This window comes from Anabrus simplex, chromosome 9 (assembly GCF_040414725.1).
Source record: "Anabrus simplex isolate iqAnaSimp1 chromosome 9, ASM4041472v1, whole genome shotgun sequence".
In the NCBI taxonomy this organism is placed as follows: domain Eukaryota; kingdom Metazoa; phylum Arthropoda; class Insecta; order Orthoptera; family Tettigoniidae; genus Anabrus; species Anabrus simplex.
Window position 1 is genome coordinate 18,671,908 of NC_090273.1, and position 24,746 is coordinate 18,696,653.

At 38.5% G+C, this 24,746-nt stretch overlaps 1 protein-coding gene across 1 annotated transcript in view; it reads right to left on the reverse strand.

The window, feature by feature from the left end:
* Positions 1-24,746, reverse strand: part of LOC136881077 (PR domain zinc finger protein 10) — a 312,840-nt gene that overhangs the window by 186,393 nt on the left and 101,701 nt on the right. The window contains exons 9-11 of the mRNA XM_067153695.2: positions 16,266-16,421; positions 7,439-7,618; positions 3,615-3,818 (exon numbers count right to left, since the gene is read on the reverse strand). Of these exons, the coding sequence (XP_067009796.2) occupies positions 3,615-3,818; positions 7,439-7,618; positions 16,266-16,421 (540 nt within the window). The remainder of the gene's footprint in view (positions 1-3,614; positions 3,819-7,438; positions 7,619-16,265; positions 16,422-24,746) is intronic.

A 24,746-nucleotide genomic window follows, 5' to 3' on the forward strand; every position in this document is an offset into this window, starting at 1 on the left:
TAATACAGTTATCCACCTTTCTAGTTTTTGTTCCCAAGCTAACCTTACTTAATTAATATAAATGTATATGATGATGCTTGTTGTTTAAAGGGGCCTAACATCGAAGGTCATCGGCCCTATAAATGTATAAAAACAGAACAACACCAGCTCACAATGTAAGTACACATGGATAGAGCCACAAAAAAAGAAAACACAGGAAGCATAAATTTTACACTGCAGCTTTTGTTTACATGATGGAAGAATAAGAATGGTGACCATTGTTGGAAAATAGTAACTGCTTTACTTCACTCTAACCACATGTACTTACACAGAAATTTGCTACCCTCCATCTGTTTCCTATACAAATACATTTTGCTCTTCTTTGGCTGGGGAAGGCCTCCAATTGCAACCCACACAAATTCATCTGGCCGTCACAGAACCACAATAGACATTAGTCACAATAACGTAAGAAAGACTACAAGACTTTGTAGCAGCAGTCAAAGAGATGCTTCACTCATTCTATTACCTCGAAAGAAACATAAACAGCTACTCAAGAGTTGGATAGAAGCCCCCCCCCTTTAACTACAACTACATTAATAGAATCTGCTACCAATGGATATTCAAGTCGCAATAAACAAGAATTAATTATTCTAATACTTTCACTGATCAAATCACCAAACTGCAGCAAGCCTCGAAAATTCTAAGCTGGTCTCCAACGGTTCCAAGATTTTAATTTTTTGAATATCATTTCGACTCAAATTACACATGGAGTCAAATCATAGTTGTTTTTAAATAATTGCATTGGAGATCACAATTATTAATCAAATTCTCAATATCGGATGTTACTGTGTTCCAGACATCAATGGATTTTAGAAATAATGGCTCCTATATTTTAACCTTCAGTTTATATTTATGACTCAAATTTAATTTAAAGCCATATTACAGTTGATTCAATCAACCACAGGATTGTGAAAACAATTTTAGCCAAATTTTCAAATTGTAGTTACTATGTTTTGGACGTCAATGTATTTTAGAATTAAGGGTTTCTCCAATTCAACATTGTAATTTTGAAAACAATTTTAACCAAAATTTTTAAATTGTAGTTGCTATGTTTTGGACGTCAATGTATTTTAGAATTAAGGGTTACTTCAATTCAACATTGTAATTCATATTGTCATACTTTTAATGTGTACATAATTCCTATGTTTTTAACATATTATTACTAAACATGGATTTATACTCAAGCAAAAAAATTTGTAAAAACAATCCAAATATGACTGGTCTTAACCTTGAGACAATTATGTAGGCTGAAGATGCTTGTAAATAAAGCGAAACATGTCCCTGTAAATTCGTGTTGTAATATTATGAACTAGCAACACAAAACCAATTTGTATTGAATAGGTGGATTAAAATAACCACTATATTGTAAGTGCTGCTTTATCGAAATCCCACACGCACAGTCCATTGTCCAACTGGAAATTGGCTCTGATGCCAATTCCAGGAGGGAAGCACCAATTATCAGCCCTGCTGCCACTTCTATTAATCTTATGTTCGGGAGCAGCGATCTCAGGTTTCCTATTCCCACACCCATCACCACTCCCGTATGTCAATGATGTGTTACTGGTCACTGAAAAGCATCCAGCACGTTCAGAATTGCAATGACAGACTACCAGAAAATGGTCTGTGGTTGAAGAGTAGGAAAACACAGTACAAAGATTGTGGACCAAAGACGAATGGAACCATTCAGATACACCACTCATAAAAAGAAATTTGGTCACATTTCTCGATGTTCCTAACTACACTGTGCGAATACAGTGGTATGGGGATTGGGTTATTATGGCAATAACATGTTCTGTTTACAGAGCAGAGAGCTCCACTGCCATCCACAGGTTTGAGAGGTGACAGTGTCAGTTGAAAGGTACAAATGCCTCACCGCAAAACAGTGTGCGAAGGTTGGCAAGTGTGGAGTTGTAGTGTTTACAAGTCACGACTGATCGTATGGACCGAGGGAGGCAACGAGGGGATGCAGCTGTAGTGTAATGAAGTTATTCATGCACTTGCACTGCTTCAAGAAGCTACTTACAGAGGCACTTTGCCAGAATGTTAGGGAATTGATCAGAATACGACTCACTATCTGTAGAAACATTTCCAGGAGACTGGTAGTATTTCCAGGGCCCTAGTATGGACCGCCAAAGGAAAACAACCCCAGGGCATGATTGTTTTGTGCGTCTACAAGCAAGTTACAGCACGAGCACTACAAGTGGACCTACAGCATGCTTTGAGTTAATGTTCAAACATTCAGAAACAGGCTTGAAGAGGTCTATTTAAGATTCCAACAATCCACTCAAGTACCTGCACTGGACAGAAGACATCATAGCACAAGACTACAGTTTGCCAAAGATCAGCTGCACGGACAGCTAAGACACTGCCAACCTGTGCTGTTCTTGAATGAAACTTATTTCATGTTATATCATTCAGAGGGTCATCTGAGAGTCTGGCGATGTGAAGAGCAATTTCATCTGACAGCTGAACGACTGTTGTTTACGGAAGCGGATCTGTTATGGTGTGGGCAGGCATTGCTGCGACATGAAAACTGATCTGATCGTTGCAATGAATCCGTAACTGCTTGACAGTACATTCACGAGATCTTAGTGAGATTCCTCATGTGAGGCAATTTAGAGAAAACACAGTATTTGTGCATGATAATGTTAGAGCGCATGATGCCAACATCATTCCAAAATACGTACAAGAGCACCATGTGCAACGAATACCCATCCACAATTCCTGACTTTATTCTGATTGAACAAGTCTAGAATCAGCTGGAACAAAGCATCCAAGTGAGAAATCCACCGCCTCAAACACTACAAGCCCTTGAAGATGCTCTTTTGGAAGAGTGGGAGATGTCTGCCCCAAATGACTGTGCGGTGCTTTGTCGGAAGCATGAAAAGGTGTTGTGAAGCTGTTATAGTTAATGCAACCTGGATGAAATGGCAGCAAAATACTGGAGTTCTTTACAGCCGTCGGATGTCTTTATCTTAAGTCCAAAGTCTACAAGACAGCCATCTGACTAGTCATTCTGTAAGACTCTGAATGTAGGCCAGCAACAGTCAAGAATGAACAAGCACTGCATGCAATGGAGATGCATATGCTTCGTTGGTCACTTGGCCAGTCCCGTCAGAATATTAAAATCATGAGTGTTGTTTCGATTGTGGACAAAATGCGTGTGATGCCTATCCTATGCAGAGGCCACATCTTATGCTGCAATGAAACATTTGTGGTGAAGATGATACTTTATCTCACCCCTGTTAATCAACCTCGTAGCTGACCTAACAAATGCTGTTTCCATCAGATACAGGAAAATGTGCTATGTGGAGAATGGCATGCCAAGCAACAGACCCTGTACCAATACAGGCAAAATGCTAGGAAGGTGATGAAGATCTTAATAATATTATAGACGTTAGAAATCTATAATAATGATGAAAACTTCATACTGGTAGGCATCTCTGTAATTCAAGTAGTTTTTAATTATTTTAGTTTTGGGTCAGTGAAATACTCTCAAATATGATTCTCATACTAATTAATGGTTACTGCTCAATGGAATGCTCGAGAAAAATGTATGCAAAAACACAACTTACACTTCTTATCCGATTCATCTGGGTGCAGGAGGGGCAAGTTCCGCTTGCTTGCATATGGAAGGCTATACCATACTTGTAGTTCCTGGCGAGGATGAATAACCTTTGTAGTTGTGAAATACAGTGAGTGTCCCTGTTGACTAAGGATCAGATTCTGCTCCTTGAAAGACTGAGCTACTCGCACGAAACGCATCCAATTTGACATATCTAAAACAGAAATCATCAATACCATGAAAAAAGATAGAACAAATTTATCTTTTATGATACAAATAGGTCTTGATAGGTTCACAGATATAAGAGGATGAATAGCTGATTATGATTTCGCAATACACAACAATCTGTTACCAAACTCAATGACACCACATCAGATCTGTAATTTTATTAATTCAAGTTCCCCCAAACCTAATTTCCATGCCAACACCTGCCATATAAGACTGAACAGTTTCACTTATGAAATTGGGCAAAAATAATTCCTGAGGGTAGCTATCTGAAAAAAGCGTTTTGAGGTGTATATTTTAACAATGGATTAATTAATCACAATATTGTAATATATATACAGCTGACATAAACACAAAGACTGTAATAGATTATGTCTTCACAGATAAAGAAATGAAGGCTTGTAACAGATGTCAAAGTAATACCTAGTAGAGTCTTCACAATGACCACCAGTTATTAGTAGCAAATTTGAAAGACTTCCACGCTTCACACACAGAAAAAATACCAAAGATTGAGGTGTGGGAACTTCCAAAAACAAACAAGAGATCACACAATCATCAGGACTAGGTAAGAGATCAGTTGCCAAGGGACGAATTGAAGACTGGTGAAGAACAATGGCCAACACCAGAAAACATCTTGGTAAAAGAAGAAAATGAAGTCTGTAGGAAGACAAGAACAATGAAAAAAAAGACCAGGAAAGACAAGATTAGAAATTAAGCAAACAACAAGAAGTCTGGCATCAAAATACCTGTTACCGAGCTTTTAGGAAGACGCAAAACGAGAACAGCGAGGAATTACTTTGACAGAGAAGAGAAAGAAGGGAGGCCAGTAGGGAGGACAAGGAATTGATAGACACAGTGTAATCGAAGGTCAGCTGTGTGTGCTGTGCTACTCTTCAGAAGATTGTGCCTTACTTCATATAAGTGACTGACCTTCTACTTCTAGATTTTACGATTAAAAATCGCGCAGTGCTAATCCCCATTATCTTATATTGCTTCTTCAACTGTTTTTGTGAAAGACTCATCCTTTAATTTCTTGTTTTCCTATGCATTGTTTTTGTATTTTATTCGGCTAATGATGACCCAGATTGGAGGTCGAAACCAGTACCGCTTCCGCTTATAATTAAATATGAATGTAACACTACATTTCTTATTTACTTGTATTGAATAGGTTGAACCACGTTATTTGTTATTTCAATTTAATTGTATAATAGAGGCAGTCGTTTATTGTCAACGAGTTTTGTGTGCGCGTGCGGGGGTGAAAAGAAACAGCATGGTTACTGCGGTAGTTGCCAGTGGTATCCATTAACTTACTGTTAGGCAGCAAATGCAAGACAACCCTTGAATTTTCGCATGAGATTCTGAGAAAAAAAAATATATCGTCTTGGATTCGGAGAATTACGGTATCACTCCAGAGGCTTCTGTAGCAAACACTTCAGTTTTCTTCTTCAAACGGCGTCACCCAACCTAACCGTATATGTATCATGAAAACATATTTGAAACGCATGTAGAGATATGATAACCTCCTCGCTAAAATTTACATGTAAATAGACTTTCCAAAATTTAACTAGACGGGAGAAGATATGAACTATCCTCTGAAATCAGTGATGTACTATGGCATATCTTGAGGTGTATCACATTCTTACTTGTTTTCCGTATATAACATTAAAATTAAGAGATCTGCTTGCTTGTTGTTTTAAGGGGCCTAACATCAAAGGTCATCGGCCAATTACGAGATCATTTACTTCAGTCTTTATTTTTAACGAGTTAACAACTGCTACCGGCCAAGTTATTTACGCATTTATTACGAAAATGTGTTAACAGCAGTTGACGGGTATAACTAATCGACTCCAAAAGTCGACGAGAGAGCTCGCAAATGCACATAGTGAGAAAACTATACTTTACCAAAGATGAATGATCGCATTTTGTGGCAGCCGTTTCAGTTTTCTTATTCAAACAGTGTCTCCTATCCTAACTTCACCGCACTATACGTATTTTGAAAACACGCTTCGAGCGAGCGCCAGTAGAGAAATGCTAACCTTCACAATAATCATCATCATCATCATCTGTTTACCCTCCAGGTTCGGTTTTTCCCTCGGACTGAGCGAGGGATCCCACCTCTACCGCCTCAAGGGCAGTGTCCTGGAGCTTCAGACTCTTGGTCGGGGGATACAACTGGGGAGTATGACCAGTACCTCGCCCAGGCGGCCTCACCTGCTATGCGGAACAGGGGCCTTGTGGAGGGATGGGAAGATGGGAAGGGATAGGCAAGGAAGAGGGAAGGAAGCGGCCGTGGCCTTAAGTTAGGTACCATCCTGGCATTTGCCTGGAGGAGAAGTGGGAAACCACGGAAAACCACTTCCAGGATGGCTGAGGTGGGAATCGAACCCACCTCTACTCAGTTGACCTCCCGAGGCTGAGTGGACCCCGTTCCAGCCCTCGTACCACTTTTCAAATTTCGTGGCAGAGCCGGGAATCGAACCCGGGCCTCCGGGGGTGGCAGCTAATCACGCTAACCACTACACCACAGAGGCGGACACCTTCACAATAATAATTATTAAATTAATGTCGTAATGGTCCACCTTTTTCAATAATATAATATGCAATATTATTGAATTACATTACTAAACTAGGGACTAGTTTCCGCCTTGCCTGGCCATTTTCAGCCTTAATGTAACACATCTAATAACTAAACAAATGTAAAAACACAGAATTGACATAAAAACTAATGTACAAACACATAATTAACATTAAAATCTGGGATAAACTATGTGTAAAATCTGAAAAATAAATTAGGCTCTAAATTCTTAGCATCTGGAGTATGCTCATCATCCAGACTCTTTCTTGTATTAATATTCATAGAATTGTTAGTTCCATCACTGTTAATCATTATAATTTCAATTGCAAAACGGGAACTAGTAAAGTTGATTCTGTAGTCAGATCAACAATCACCAAATCTACTTGAGTGGTGTTAGTAGTATGCAAGCCACTGGACACCACTGTCAATAACCACCAGCTAACGCGGAACTGCTAAATGGTGTTTCCACAGTAACCAATGTAAATAAAATGAAATGTTCCGATAATGCTTGTTAAAATCATGCTGAAATGTTGTTGGACATTGTCAGGACAGCACATGAAGATATGGTTAAACTGACACATTCTTAATTTGTGGCTGGTATAAATTCGCAATTCATTGCGGTGTCCATGAAGTTAACCTGAATAAATGATAGATAAAATAGGATAAAATTAATGAATAGAAGGGGAGAGAGAGCGTGTTAGTCAAATAGCATAGGTTACATGAGACTTACCTCTCATTGCGGCATGTGGGGCGTGGCGTATTGTTGTGTGCCTCATACTAACGGTTGTGAGATTCAAAGGAAATGGAAGGGGTGAGCAAGGAGAGAGAGGCGGGGCAAGGGGCTCTAATAACGAACCAACAGAATAACAAGAACCTGAAAATAAGACTGTTAAACTGTTTAGTATTCCCCATGAATATTAAGAAAGAAGATGAATAAGATCAATGCAACTGAAATGTTTTACTGGAGAAGGGTGTTGAATAATTCTGTTACCATGGAACTGCCCATAATGAACAAGAAACAAATATCTACATACTTTCACTAGATACATCCAGTTTCATCATTGCTCCAGTTTCGGATTCTACCAACAGCATCAGCACCCTTTCCTCCTCTGTTTTTGACAACACTTGTACAGACTCTGCTTTCAACAGAATCCCTTCAATTGGGCCAAACTGCGTTCTCTTTGGTATAGTCTTGCGGGCAAACACTCCATAAACTGTAAATAGAAGCAAAAATTTAAAAATAAGGATAACAGAGCAGAGCAAAAGTGCATGATATCACAAAAGGCATGCTGAACTAGAATTGTAAATTATTGTATAGGATGGTTTGTTTTATTTTGGTAAATTCTGAGACCAATACTTGTACAGATTCTGCTTTCAACAGAATGTCTTCAATTGGGCCAGACTGTGTTCTCTTTGGTATAGTCTTGCGGGCAACCACTCCATTAAACTTACCCTTAGAGCCAGAATATTAATAAGGTGTTATTTTCCACACATTAGCCAAGCTTATTTTTATTAAATATAGCATGTGCCCGCGGCTTTGCCCGCATTTAATAATTCAACCATTAGATGTTTCTAAACTCTTTATTTAAAAGCAAATTAAAGCATTATATTTATTAACTCACACCTTTTTGACGTAAATTCCATGAAATACATTATTTTATTTTTATTATATTGTTGCTTTCAATGGTTAAGATACCGGGTTGATGGATGGTACAAATAATATTAAAAACGTGTATAAGACCATGTTATATAATACAAAATATATTGTTTCCTTAGAGCTTCGGAATAAACTATATTAATGTCCTTCCATTTGGAGGTAAGATGTATACTGTATTGTGTTTGCCTTTTGAACTCTTCAACAATCCACGTACAGTTGACAATGGCAAAAGCACCGTTTTCGAAGATGGAGTTCTACAACTTTAAGCGATTGTCCTATGTCAAAATATCAGATCTCTGTGTGTCGTAGATTTGACTGGGCTTCGCATACATACACACAAACACTTCCAAATATTACGGGCTGATGACTCCTCGTGTCGTGGACCGAAAATGGCTTCCTACTCAATGGACTTACAGTCCGAGGAATATTACTTTGCCCGCGGCATGCTCAGTCATGATGGTGGCTTCAATAATATTTGTCATCAGTTTCAGAGCCGTGTTCATTGCAGAGGGAAGGATTCATATTCCTGAGAAGGATAATCGGTGCCACAATTGTCCACCCCAAGATATTCGAGGGTAATCCAGGCGACTCCAAATTGTTCAAAATCTCTGTGGTGTAGTTGACAGCCTCATCTGTATGACATGTCGTGTCGACAGACTTTTCAATTTATAGGAAACAGGATGACTTTTGTGAGTGTTGCTTGTTGATGACGTTGACAGCTTCATGTCTTGGTGCAAGAATTTTTCTCAGACACAGCCATGCGTCTCAGGTGAAAACCTGTGCCCACCTATGACAAACATTTTAGATCTTTGTTTGCCGTGGATTTGACTGGGCATCGCACACATGAACACAGACAGAAGACAGAAAGACATCATGGATTGAAGGAAAATGGCTTCCTATTCCACGGACTTACAATGGCATCCTGACTGATATATGTATTATTCCTTGTTTATTATTATCGTCTATCTTGTGTCATATGTTTCCTCGAAATGTATAAGTGTCCAACCCTTGTCCCCTTTCTCTACGGGGTTCGGGTATGAAGTGAGATGAATCTTCGTAGCGAATTTTTACGACCGGATGACTTTCATGACGTCAACCAAATCAGATGAGTTAATGAGAAGAAATGAATTACATTATATATGATAGTAAGAATGAAGAGGATGAAACCCGGCGCCAGCACATAGCCCATACCTCTCGAATAGCTCAAGACTTTACATACTGATCCGACGGACGAATCACCATCAACAGCGTCATATGCCCTCGCACCATATAAGACCAAAAACGGCTTCCTATGCCCTGGACGTAAAATGGCTCCTTGAATATTGTGTTCTCTACCTATCTTATGTACGTTGCCTAGCGACAGTGACTATGCATTTAATCTTGGTGACAGCACGTTGGATTGTCATATCCCAATGCACGTTTTCCGATGGTTTTTCGTTCATAACTCGCCAACAAAAGCGAAAATGAAAATTCCGGCTTCGAGGTGCATTCGGACCCCCTTCCATCTACCTATGTACAAAATTTCAGATCTCTGCGTGCTGTAGATTTGGTGGGCATCGTGCACAAACAGACAGACAAACACTTCCTTTTATTATTATAGATTAATCATAAATTTGGAGAATCATTAAAATGTTAATTATATTTTTACTTACAAACAAAAAAAAAAAAAGTCTGACTACATCAATACTTTTAGTATGGTAGCTGAACACATCTGTATTGTCAAATTTACGGGGCTGACAAATGATATACAAATAAAAATTCACAAAGAATTACAACAGAGAAAAATTACACTAGCTGTAGGTGTGATGGTCTTGAAAACATTCAGATTTTCTAAGAAGCAACAGCAGGGGGGGGGGGGGGGGTCTCTTCCCACATCGCGCTCACTTGTTTCTCTCCCTGGCCGCCTTCTGCGTGACGTCATGTGATATGAGACAGTGCTCGCCCGTCCTGTTGACACGTACCACTTCAGTCTAAAATGGTCATAACTTCTGAACTATTCATGCAAATAATGTCCTGACAAGGTTATTGTACTCCTTATAAAATACTGAAGGAGGTCAAACAATTTATTCTGATGATGAACTAGAGGATAATATCAAAATATTTATTTAATTTTAAGGAGTTATATTTTTTACTGCGGACTATAGAATAAAATCGCTTCTAGAGGGCAGCCGGTTGGAAATAGGTATGTGCCATCGCCGACTTTTTTGTAGAGGTTTCTATGTTCTACAATTCGTACCCTTACACTTGGGGTCTATCGTTGATAGTTCACGTGGCGTAAGCCAAGAAAGCAAGTGACCGACATTTTTGTCTCTTTCTACGTATTTACTGTATATAGGATCACGGATACATAATAATTTTATAGTGGTTCACTGCGTGAACAGTGTTCGTGTTGTCAGTATCTGAAGTAGAACCACTGTACTGATTAAAATGCAGTCAACATATTATGGAAACGTGTGTGGCACTATAAATTGGCACATAAAAGAACTCCCGTGGGACAAAATTATGGCACTTCGAGCCTCAGAAAACTGTAAATGTTGTTAGTGAGACGCAGCACAAATAACATTATTATTATTTTACATATTATAAAGACAATAACGACAACAACCATCATAGCCAGTTAGTTTGCTACTGTGATGGCATAACAATACTTCCTCGTCAGCAGTGCTTGGTTGTTGAAATACTTTGTAATAAACTCTTGAATATCTCCAATATAACAGCTCGTACGGTAAAAAGTTGTCAGATATAAATGACTGATGAAAATCATATTTTCTGTAATTATTGTTATGTGCTAATAGCCAGGCTGAGTAGCAACTCAAATGGTAGAGCGCTGGCCTTCTTAGCCCAACTTGACAGGTTCGATCCTGTCTCAGTCCGGTGGTGAAGGTGCTCAAATACATAGTGGGACTTAAAATCCAATACCATTAACATTATTATGTGCTAATAACTTATATTTCTGAATATATTTTGAAGCTCTTGAAATAATACAGTATCCGTGATCCAATATATAATAAATACGAAGAAAGAGAAAAATGTCGTCCGAGAAGAGACCTGTTACTGGATCTCGGTTATTTCAAAAGGGGACCTCACACATCCCAGTCATGAGTGGTTAAAAAACATAGCCCAGTTCGAAATTTCATTTGGTGTGTTTCATGGTAAGACTGTATCCAGATGCAAAAACGTAATGAAAACTCTTATTTCTATTATTAAGTCAAAATTTCCAGTATTCCATGACAAAATAATTCGTCTCTACGTAAGGACCAGGACATTTATTAGGATATGGCATTTTAATGCAAAGGGTAAGGAGCTAGCACTGAGAAAATATGCCAATAAGAAGGCTAAGCTTTGGGCTGGTTCATCAAGTAATTAAGTCTCCTGACATGTACGTTTTAATAATTTAATATAGGCCTAATTCCATAAAGATGTCAATATGATGAATATTTTCCTATGCCATTTGATATAAATATTTACTTCATCAGGAAATAAATTATTTTGAGTTGCATGGCAATATTTTATTCCTTATCGTATTTTATGTCGTGTATTTGATAGCTGATGTTCTACCTGCTCAGCATGTGACGAAATTTAACGTATTTTCTCGTTTTTAAATCTATTGGAAGTGCCGTTACTTATCGAATCGGACTAAACCAGACTATTATTTGATGAAAGATTGAGAAGATGTTTCACAGGCACGAGAACTCACAGGCTTGCTGTACTGCAACTGTGTACCTTACTCGCTATCGTTCATATCGCGTGACGTCATAGCACTCCAGCCAATGGAAGCTTCAACCGCCGGAGTAGCCTTCCTTTTATTCTAGTTACTTTGAAGCAACAGTGTTTATTCTACTCCAATGATTAATATAGTGAAACTGAGCTCCCATTAAAAGGAAATACAGTAGCTATTCAACAAGCAGGGAGCAATGTAGCGCATTTGATAGCTGATGTTCTACCTGCTCAGCATGTGACGAAATTTAACGTATTTTCTCGTTTTTAAATCTATTGGAAGTGCCGTTACTTATCGAATCGGACTAAACCAGACTATTATTTGATGAAAGATTGAGAAGATGTTTCACAGGCACGAGAACTCACAGGCTTGCTGTACTGCAACTGTGTACCTTACTCGCTATCGTTCATATCGCGTGACGTCATAGCACTCCAGCCAATGGAAGCTTCAACCGCCGGAGTAGCCTTCCTTTTATTCTAGTTACTTTGAAGCAACAGTGTTTATTCTACTCCAATGATTAATATAGTGAAACTGAGCTCCCATTAAAAGGAAATACAGTAGCTATTCAACAAGCAGGGAGCAATGTAGCGCATGTTCAAATGCGCAGAGATTCTGTTGGTTGTAGTTCATGTAAGGATGCATAAAGTTAAGGTGCGAGTTTCCAAAATTGAACAAATAAAATTCATTTTCATACAATTACAAGAAGAGAACTGTAATTGTAAAAATTGTAAATGCAGTCCATCTCCGGCTCTGAAGAGGAAACAAAAGCAACTTCCAAAATATTTCTGAAACTAGGAGAAGTAGGTAAAAAAAAATTAAAAATGTGTTTTCAGAACATATCAATAAATAAATTAATTCACATGTCAGTTTTATTGTTGTATTCTATATAGTATTATACAGCGGAACTACTCACAATGCACATCTTTGAATAGTGAACACCTCTGAATAACAAATGTCTTAACTCCCTGGCAGAAATACATGGTTGAAAATTATACACTTGCTTCTAAATAATGGACATTCTTAATAACGGACACATACACTAAAAACTACACCTCAGTTTCATATTAAAACTTTCTAATAAAGAAGCAACAGATTAACAAGAACCAGAAAATAAGACTGTTAAACTGTTTAGTATTCCCCATGAACATCAAGAAAGAAGATGAATAAGATCAATGCAACAGAAATGTTTTGCTGGAGAAGGATGTTGAGATTTCACAAACAAATCACAGCACAAGTAACTCCATCCTAAAACAGTTTAAAAATTGAAGGAGAATATCAAGCCATGTAATGAGGAAAAGAGCAGGAAATATGGAAAAATTGATCATTCAAGGCAGAACCAAGGGGCAGAGGCCACAAGGAAGAGTCCCACAAGTAGGATTAGCCAGATTATTCCTACAAGTTGAAGGACCTAATATAGCAAGTCAACGACAGGGAATCGTGAAGAAAAGTTATTTATAATATCACATTGACCACTGCACCTCCTACAGGAGGTCAGGATTGAAAATAGAGAAATAATGGACACCATGAAAGAAAACATTAAAAACTCATAGAATTTGGAGTTAACAGTCATGCTATAGTGAGCAAACTTTGTACTGTACATTTTGCTGGTAGACATACAGTATTTATTAGGATGCAAGAATACCTAATTGTTGCCGTTCTTTGTTTAACCACAGCGTGTTGGTTTAACAAAGTGTGTGTTGTACAGTTCCTGGTGAAATGTGTTAAAATGGCACAGACATGCAAACAATTAACGTTAAATGAAAAGGTTGAAATCATCAATGTGTACAAAAAAAGAGAAACATGATTATTCCAAACCGTCCGGATCCAACCAAGAACAAATAGGGGCATATTTAGTAAAATTTGCCAGTACATTCTGAAAGAAGTATGATCAATTCAAGTGGTAAAAAAAGTTAGAAAAATTTCAAAACTTCTACTCATAAAAGTGCTTAGTCATGTGTTTTGTGAACACTGTACTGTAAGGTGTTTTTTTTTCTTACAATCTGCTTTACGTTGCACCGACACAGATAGGTCTTATGGCAACGATGGGATAGGAAAGGACTGAGAGTGGGAAGGAAGCCCCTCTGGCCTTAATTAAGGTACAGTCCTGGCATCTGCCTGGTGTGAAAACGGGAAACCACAGCAAACCACCTTCAGAGCTGCCGACAGTGGAGTTCGTAACCACTACCTCACGAATGCAAGCGAATAACTACGTGACCCAAACCGTGCAACCTCTACCTCAGTTTAATAGTTTGTAATATTTCTGTAAAAAGTTGACATGTCAGAAAAACATACAATACCGTATAATATTTTTTAATCTAGTAAATTGTGGCAAGTTATTGTGCAGTAAATAACACGATCCCGTTTATCTTTTATAAACGTATATTCAGCAATCAAGTAAGTTAGTTACAATTTATAGAACAATGCAAAGAAGTGAATGTTGATGGAAAACAAAGGAAGCATTAAAAATAAACTTCAGTGTGTACTGTGCCTTTTGGCGACATCATTCGGGAATCATCCATGGAATCACTAGCATGGTCGGATTGCACAAATGATTGGAGTGGTTTCAAAAAATTCCTGTTTGTTTATTATTTGTTGTAACATTACAAAATTATATAGACAGACAGAAAAACTAACATTTTTATGAGCCTACAAGTGCTCGATATGTGCTCCATGAGTGACTCTACACACATCAACTCTATAGTCAAGTTCATCCCACACCCGACGTAGCATGTCGCTGTCAATTTGACCAAAGGCGTTGATGGCGGGCCCACCTTCTGTTAGATCAGCCGGTAATGGTGGCGTAAAAACTCTTTCACATAACCCCACACGAAGAAGTCGCAAGGGGTGAGGTCAAGAGAGCAAAGAGGCCATGATATGAGGGCGTGATCTTCATTCCCAATACAACCGATCCATCTTTCTGGAAGTCTCCTGTTCAGAAAATCACGAACATCAACATGGAAATGAGGTGGAGCACCATCCGGTTGGTAGATGAAGTTCATGCTATCGGTCTTCAACTGTGGCACGAGCCATTTCTCCAGCATATCCAGGCAGATGTGCCCTGTAATGGATTTTTCAGCGAGGAAGAGACCGTAAACTTTAAATTTTGAGATGGCAAAGAAAACATTGAGCTTGGGAGTTACGAACGTGCTGCACGCAGGTACGGGGATTTTCAGTTTCCCAAATTCGTACACTGTGCCTGTTAACTTTACCACTCAGAAAAAAGTGCTGCCTCATCACTGAAGACAAGGTTTTCACAAAATTCATCATCTTCCACACGCTCCTGAAAACTTGTACCAAACTCAAAACGGTTCACTTTGTCAGCCGGTGACAATGCTTGGAGCAGATGGAAACGGTAAGGGCGCATCTACAATCTTTCCTTTACGACTTTCCAAACGGTCGAATGAGGCATGTTCATTTCCCTGCTCGCTCGATGAGTTGACTTTTGCAGGTTACGTTCAAAACCGCATTGCACATGCTCAACCATTTCTTCAGGCACACTAGGCTGGCCTGTTGATTTTCCCTCGCACAGACATCCCGTGGTTTTGAACCGTTGACACCATCGGCAAATGGAGTTGGCACTGGGTGGATCTTTCCGATACGCTGTTCTAAAGTTTCGTCGCACGACTCATAATGCACAATCCAGAACAGCACACACTTTTTCCCTGTTAGTCGCCATCTTTGCATCTGTTGGAGTAGAGGACGCATCGTGTCTGCCGGATGTTGCAACTGTTGTGCTCTTGCGGACGTTGGGGGAAGCAAAATGTATGGAGGGCTATTCAAACAAAACAAAACAAAACTTTGAGGGATACTTGCCTTACAACATCAAACACCATCACCATATCTCTAATAATATGGCTAGAAATAATTGACAAAACCGCTCAAATCATTTGTGCGCACCCTGTATTTCTCATATTTAATAATCTATAATATAATGAAAACTGCAGAACAGACGAAGCTGACATTGGGCAGAAATGAATTAACTCCAATCACTTTATTTTTCTAAGATATTACCTCAAAATTAAAGTTCAGCTCTTTGGCTGAATGGTCACCATACTGGCCTTCGGCTCAGAGGGCCCCGGGTTCAATTCCTGGTTGAGCCTAGAATTTTAACTTTGTATGGTTCATACCTCTAACTCGCGGACTGGGTGTTCGTGCCTGTCTTAAGACACTTAACACATTTGTCTTCATCTACATACATGCGACACTACCAACCACCACAGAAACAAGCAGTAGTGAATACATCCCTCCAGATAGGGTTAGTACGAGGAAGGTCATTCAATCGTACAACTGCGCCAAATCCATATGAAGTGCTGACTGAACCCAAAAATTAAGGGAAAATAACAGAAAGAAGAAGATTACTTCAAAATGTTAAACTTTTGTTTCCCTTTCAATTTCAGCTAGAATGCCCCATATGTTAATTCCTCCTCAATGGCATCTCTCCTACTTAAAGATCCCTTATAGCAATACATGGAGATTAGATACATACCTGTTTCTCCACTTTTAGTGCCTGGTATCTTATTGATGGAGAGGTAAGAGGCTGGTAATGTAGCCCATGCTCTGGATGGCACTGGTTTATCACAAATAGTCTGCACTTTGTGCTGCATACACACACTGTCGTATGAATTATTGCATTCCTCACACCCTAGAAATAGAAAATATATATCTCATTACAACAAACAATATAACAAGAACATAATTTTCAAAACTATGAGAATCCAATAATGAGGCATAAAAGATGAAGAATAAGCTAAAAATCTAATTATTCTGAATTGCCATTCGAGCCATATGTATACATATAGGGAGCAGAAAGAGAACACCAACTTATGGTGTAAACACTCATGGATAGACTACGCATAAAAGGAAGACAAAGGTCCAAAATGTTTGGCTACAGCCTTTGTCAGTGGAGGAAAGAATAAGCATGAAAGTAGTCACTGTTGACATGAAGACACTATTGTGAAGTATAGGGAAGGGGGAGATAGGCAAGAGTATGGAAAAAAGGAGCTGTTATTTAATGCCAAGGCCAGGCACTTCCCTAGACCTGAGCAACAGAATCCCTAAGGGCAACAGGATGGGAAGATGGAGGTCAATTTTTGAGGACTTCAACAGTGAAATAGTTTTCAAATGATCTGATAGAATTAGGTGTGAATAGGGACAGGAAGATTAATGTTACGGGTTTTGTAGGTACTGCGATGGCCATATGTTCATTTGATGATGATGATGATTATTATTATTTTTATTATATAATAATGATTATTGTTATTATACTAAGCATGCTCGCACAATAAGTCACTTCTCTTCATCCGTTTCCTATAGGTATATTAATTATCATTCAGCTAACATTAACACATGCATATACAGGATAAAGAAAAAGATCTATATATTTCTTTAGGTAAAGGGGGCGAGTTCTTGCCTTTGAACATATCAGTTATACCCCACATAAACCCAAAAGTATTCTTATTAAATTGTAAAAGTGTGATATTCATGAAAATGTAGTTAAATTGTAAATTAATATGTACATCTAATCACATAAACTCCTCAAATTTTGATATTACTAAAAAACAACGGAGAACTTCTTTCAATATTAGTTCCTTACATGACAATACCTTATGGAAGGAAATTAATCCATACCTACACCTTCATTTGATAAGCTTCAGGATAAAATGATAAAATACTCATTTTATGAGCGTATTACTAAAGATGACATTAATCAATAAAGGTACCGATATCTATTAACCTATCAAAAATACGACTGATGTTTGAATCCTGGTGGACTCCAGGGAAGATTTTTACCCCAAAAATCCTGTAGCATGAGGAATGGAATCCAGCCTAAACTCATTCCAGACTGGACTTTGAAAGCCATACCAATTACTTTGGTCTGGGTCTTTTAAAGATTTTTTCTTTCACAACCAATATATTCATTTACGAGTTTGTCCGACTCGTTGGCTCAATGGTCACCATACTGGCCTTCGGTTCAGAGGGTTCCGGGTTCGATTCCCGGCCGGGTCAGGAATTTTAATCACGTCTGATTAATTCTTCTGGTTCCGGAACTGGGTGTATGTGTCCGTTCCAACACACTCCTCATCATACTCAGACAACATACCACACTAAACAGTGTTATGTGGCTGAAGATGTTGATAATATACGAAACATGTACCACTTTTGACCATTAAAAATTACCTTAAGCAATCATTGTATCGACTAGGTGGAAAATAAATAAATACTTAATTGTGAACATACAACTCTACCAACCACCACAGAAACATGCAATAGTGATTACATCCCTCCATATAGGGTTGGCGTCAGGAGAGGTATCTGGCCGTAAAACAGGGCGAAATCCACACGTGCGACGCAGTTCGCACCTGTGACCCGACAGGTGTGGGAAAAGGCGGTAGGAAAAGAAGATACTGATATTCATTTATGAGTTTGTTTTTACATTAGAATGGGTTGACTTTCTACATTAATTTGGTTAATAAATGTGAAACACAGCTCGTACAGGTTATTTTCTTACTTGTTAAAACAACAATCATGTTCTCATTACATATCTTTGAACAACAAAAAGTCAACCAATGGGTGTTATACATATTCTTGTTGCAACAAAACAATTTACAAGTTAATGGAACAGGCCATTTTATCTTTAATTTTTTGTAACAACCAGTAAATATTTACTAAGAAGTTTTTTGTTTGTTTTGTTCTGCTTTGAGTGCCACATTCAAAATTACACTCATGTCTAGTAAACCTCCACAGTGAACAGCCATTCTTAGAGAGCAAATTCAGAGATATCTAAGATAGAAATGCTCAAAAATATCATCATCACTGATTTGGGCAATATTACTGCCACCTAACCACATAAACCTAACAGCAGCTTCCTGGTATCTTACTTCTTATTCTTCATGTGCCATGTCCTCGCAGAACGTTGGCGATCATTAGCATGATCTGTTGTTTGTTCATAGCTGTTCTGAACAGAGTAAGCTTCGTCACCCCAAACTACTGGCTCAAGTTGCCGAGCCATGATGTCCTACTTCTCCCCGGACCACGTTTTCCATTAATTTTCCCTTGGAGTATTACTTGCAGAAGGTGCTATTTAGAGTTCCGCATCATATGACCAAAGTATTCTAGTTTCCTTCTCTTGATGGTAGTGAGAATTTCTGGTTCTTTGTTCATACGGTGCAAAACGTCTATATTGGTCATTTTAGCTGTCCAAGGTATCTTCAGCATCCTTCGGTACGTCCACATTTCAAATGCTTGCAATCTCTTGCACATGGTCTCAGTTAGTGTCCATGCCTCAACGCCGTATAACAGAATGCTGAAAACGAAGCACCGGAGTAGTCGTGTCCACAGTGAAATGGAAAGGTCACGGCTTGTCAAAAGTTTCCTAAATCTCTGAAAAGAAGTTCTGGCCTGCTCAATTCTGCATCGGATCTCGTGAATAAGGTCCCAGTCATCATTGATGTGACATCCCAGGTATTTAAATGTTGCCACTCTCGCGATCTGTTCCTTCGCTGTTGTGAGATTATCTCGAATGCCATCTTCTTTCCTACTTATAACCATCCACTTGGTCTTCTTTACATTAAGCTTCAAGCCCATTGTGCTGCTGGCTTCAGTGACAGCATTAAGTAGTTACTGTAGATCCTGGAGATTGGTTGCAAGTAGCACAGTGTCATCGGCGTACCTGATGTTATTTATGATGAAACCATTAACCACAATTCCTTGAGTCTTTCCGTAAAGAGCATTTCGAAAAATCTTTTCTGAATAGATGTTGAAAAGCAGGGGGGAAAGAATACAGCCTTGGCAAACTCCTTTCATAATTGAGACTTCTTCCGAGACACGACCATCAACTCTTATGTCAGCACACTGGTTCCAGAAGAGATTAACAATAATACGAATGTCCCGTCCATCAAGTCCTAATTCCAGAAGAATGTTCATAAGTTCATCATGGCGGACTGTATCGAAAGCCTTTTCGTAATCGATGAAACAAGCAAAAACATCGACATTGACATCTCGGCACCCTTGGACTAATACCTGCAGACTAAATAATGCCTCTCTAGTACCAAAACCATGTCTGAAACCTAACTGCGAGGTTCCGATATTCTCCTCACATTTATGATAATTTCTCGCATGCAAGACTTTTAGGAATACTTTCAGAACGTGGCTCTCAAACTAATTGCTCTATATTCATTGCAGAATTTTGCATTGGCTCTCTTAGGCAATATTACGAAAGTCGATTTGAGCCAGTCTCGAGGAATGGTTCCACTGCGGTGAATACTGTTGAACAGGTCAACTAATAATGAAAGGGATTTTTCTTTCTCAAGGAGTTTCAGTATCCCAGCATACATCTCATCAGGGCCTGGAGCCTTCCCATTCTTCACTGTTCTTATGGCATATTCTACTTCTGCACGTGTGATATCCACACCATCGTCTGCCCAAACACCATGATCCACATTTCTGCGATCCAAGAAGAGATTTTGTACATATTCCATCCATTCCTTCAGTTTCTCTTCTGTGCTAACTAAGATGTCACCATTCTTATTAAGAAGGACTCCACTACCCTTCCTGTTATGTGCACCAGTTACTAGTTTCACTTTCTTGTACATGTTGATAAAATCATGTTTGGAATTCATTAATTCTATTTCGTTGCATTCCTCAGAGAGTTGTTGTACTTTTGCATTCCTTATTCTTTGTCGTATTAAATTCTGCAAACTTTTGTACTTAACAGGATCTTTGTTTTTAAAAGACCTTCTCTGGTCTATCAACTTCAGGATTTCTTCTGTCATCCACGGTTTGTTTTTCCTTCTTCCAGCATCTTACACATCACTCTAAACAAATCAATCACCACAGATCTGCATTTAGTGCTGTTGCTCAGGTAGCAGATTCCTTATCAGTTGTTTAGCTTGTCTTCTCTTAAATGATTTCAATGAAGATGGAAATTTATCAAACATCTCCCTTGATAAATTATTCCAATCCTGAATTCCTCTTCACATAATAGAGTATTCACCCCAATTTGTCCCCCTGAATTCGAACAGTATTTTCATTTTGTGATTTTTCCTACTTTTATAAACTCCACTCAAGCTTATTTGTCTATTAACGTCATGCCAAACCATCTCTCTGATTAGTCGAGCTGTTCGTCTTCCTACTTCCAAGTCTTCCCAGCCCAAGGTTTGCAACATTTTTTGTAATACCACTCAATTGAAAGTTAGAAACTTCATTTTGTTCCATATTGAACTGGGATTACAGTAAAATGAAAATGTTAAAAGTCCACCTTTTCAATACCATGAATGTTTATTGATGTGAGTATATATCACATAACGTTTAAAGAAGACTGGTACTAGTTTCATCGCTCATTGCGCGTCATCATCAGCCAACGAATCAATCGAGCAAAATACAACTTATCAAATAGCAATATATAACACATGATAGCACCTACAAGACAAATGTTAAACTATGACTAGTTAAAATATATAACACGACAGCAAATACAAGGATTAATGTTAAAAGTTAAATTGTAACAAGTTAAAACAATGAAAGCAAACCAGAGAAGGTAGCACAATTGTTAGGGTATGATTCACGAGAAAAGAGTCCAGCTTGAGGTTTGTAGAACATAAGGTGTACCTATATACAACACTTGAATGCACCTACTAAGGAAAATTTTAAATGTAACGTTAAAATGATGAGGGTATGGTGCGTATGACCATCTAAAACACATGACAGCACCTATAAAGTCACTGTTAGATTATAACCAGTTGAAATGATGAGGTGCATCTGATCGTAAAATATAAAATTTTTGAGAAGGTATCCCAGTTGTTGAGTCTTGATAAACAAGAGAATAGTCCAGCTTGAGATGCATACATCATAAGGTAACATATGTTATCAGTGCGAAGAATAAACCTTGTTCTCTTAAGTTGCAGCAATTAACAGGCTTAATTCAGGTGGTTTCGAAGCCAACAATGTGGTCGTGTGAAGATCATAATTTGAATCAACGTCACGATTCTCAGTTCAGTATGGAAACGTGGAGACCTGACGAAAAGATTGAAAGCCAAATTAGGCATGATGTAAATGTACATAACCAAAAGAAAGATAAGGGAAAAGAGGCAAACTCACCTTGAGCAGCGTGATGGCACGGGTGTTGAAAGGAGAGGAGCTGGGTTAATGAAGAGAGCAATAATGGAGGAAGAGTAGCGGTGGGGAAGGGAAAGGGAGAGTGAGGGAAGGGGAAGGCCGGGATGAGGTAGTGGGGGTAAGTGACAGGGATGCGTATTGCACATGACTTGAAAGATAGTGCTAGTGTTTTGGAAATCTGATATTTTTAAACAAGTTAATTAAGAAATCGAAAAGGATATTAGGCTTCTCAAAAATTTCATTTGAGGTGAAGTTAGGATTAAAGTATTGATTGATATGGATAAAAGAATTTTCAATTATATTCATGAGAGGCCCTTTATTAGCCATTTGATGGATCTCTAAATCGTGTTCAATGTCAGTAAACTTGTGGTTGGAGTCAGAGATGTGTTGACCTATTGCTGAAAACCTATTATATCTTACAGCGTTGACATGCTCTGAATATCTAGTAGTGAAACTGCGTCCATGTTTGCCTAACGTATGAGGAATTGCAGTCATTGCATTTGAATCTGTAGATTCCGGACTTTAAGAAAGTATTAGATATGTTAACTGATGGGGAATTGTGCAGAATTTCAGAATTCCTGTTAAATGTTCTGAAGGAAATTTTTACATTATGTTTTCCGAAGAGATTGGTGATTTTGTAGACATCTTTGTTGAAAGTAAAGGTGGAAGAAGTGGCGTCTTTAGATTTTTCTTTAGTAAGAATGGTCTTAGGTCGGTGTCTGAACTTGTTGATAATCTGTTCTATAAAGGGCTAAGCATTAAATTTGGCGATTGCACGAATAGTATTGAGTTTGTTGTTCAAGTCTTTCTTTGACATGAGTATTGTGAAGGCACGGTGGACTAAACTAATATAGGTAGCACGTTTGTGTGCTTGGGGATGTGTGGAGTCTGGACGAATGGTAGTCGCAGTTTGTGTGGGTTTCCAGAAGATTTTGTAAGATAAAGAGGAAGGGTGTCTATGAATGGTCAAATCAAGAAAATTTATTAACCTGTTTGTTTCAGACTCAAGTGTAAATTTAATGTGGGGGATCGATGCTATTAAGATCGTGAAGGGTAGAGGCCGCGTTCTTAACTTCTTCGTTCATAATTACTAATGTGTCATCCACGTGTCTGGCCCATAGAACACTCTAAAATCAATAACTTTCCTAACATTCTTCTATGGGCCAGACACGTGGATGACACGTTCGTAATTATGAACGAAGAAATTAAGAACGTGGCCTCTACCCTTCATGATCTTAACAGCATCGATCCCCACATTAAATTTACACTTGAGTCGGAAACAAACAGGTTAATCAATTTTCCCACATTTGACCATCATAGACACTCTTCCTCTTTATGTTACAAAATCTTCAGGAAACCCACACAAACTGCAACTACCATTCGTCAAGACTCCACACATCCCCAAGCACACAAATGTGCTACCTAGAATAGTTTAGTCCACCGTGCCTTCACAATACCCATGTCAAAGAAAGACTTGAACAACGAACTCAATACTATTCGTGCAATCACCAAATTTAACAGTTACAATAAGCCCTTTACAGAACAGATTATCAACAAGTTCAGACACCGACCTAAGACCACTCTTACTAAAGAAAAATCTAAAGACGCCACTTCTTCCACTTTTATTTTCAACAAAGATGTCTACAAAATCACCAATATTCAGAAAACATAACGTAAAAATTTCCTTCAGAACATATCACAGGAATTCTGAAATTCTGCACAATTCCCCATCAGTTAACATATCCAATACTGTCTTAAAGTCTGAAATCTACAGATTCAAATGCAATGACTGCAATTCCTCATACGTTAGGCAAACATGGACGCAGTTTCACTACTAGATATTCAGAGCAGGTCAATGCTATAAGATATAATAGGTTTTCAGCAATAGGTCAACACATCTCTGACTCCAACCACAAGTTTACCGACATTGAACATGATTTAGAGATCCTGCAAATGGCCAATAAAGGGCTTCTCATGAATATAATTGAAAATTCTTTTATCCATTTCGAACAATTCTTTAATCCTAATTTCAACTTAAATGAAATTCCTGAGAAGCCTAATATCCTTTTTGATTTCTTAAGTAACTTGTTTAAAAATATCAGATTTCCAAACACTAGCTCCATCTTTCAAGCCATGTGCAATACGCAATCCCCGTCACTTACCCCCACAACCTCATCCCTGCCTTCCCCTTCCCTCACTCTCCCTTCCCCACCGCTACTCTGCCTCCATTATTGCTCTCTTCATTAGCCCAGCTCCTCTCCTTTCAACACCCATACCATCACGCTGCTCAAGGTGAGTTTGCCTCTTTTCCCTTATCTTTCTTTTGGTTATGTACATTTACATCATGCCTAATTTGGCTTTCAATCTTTTTGTCAGGTCTCCACGTTTCCATACTGAACTGGGAATCATGACATTGATTCAAATTATGATCTTCACACGACCACATTGTTGGCTTCGAAACCACCTGAATTAAGCCTGTTAATTGCTGCAACTTAAGAGAACAAGGTTTATTCTTTCCACTGATAACATACGCTACCTTATGATCTATGTACCTCAAGCCGGACTATTCTCTTGTTTATCAAGACTCAACAACTGGGATACCTTCTCAAAAATTTTATATTTTACGGTCAGACGCACCTCATCATTTCAACTGGTTATAATCTAATTGTGACTTTATAGGTGCTGTCATGTGTTTTAGATGGTCATACGCACCATACCCTCATCATTTTAACGTTACATTTAAAATTTGCCTTAGCAGGTGTATTCAAGTGTTGTATATAGGTACACCTTATGTTCTACAAACCTCAAGCTGGACTATTTTCTCATGTATCATACCCTAACAATTGTGCTACCT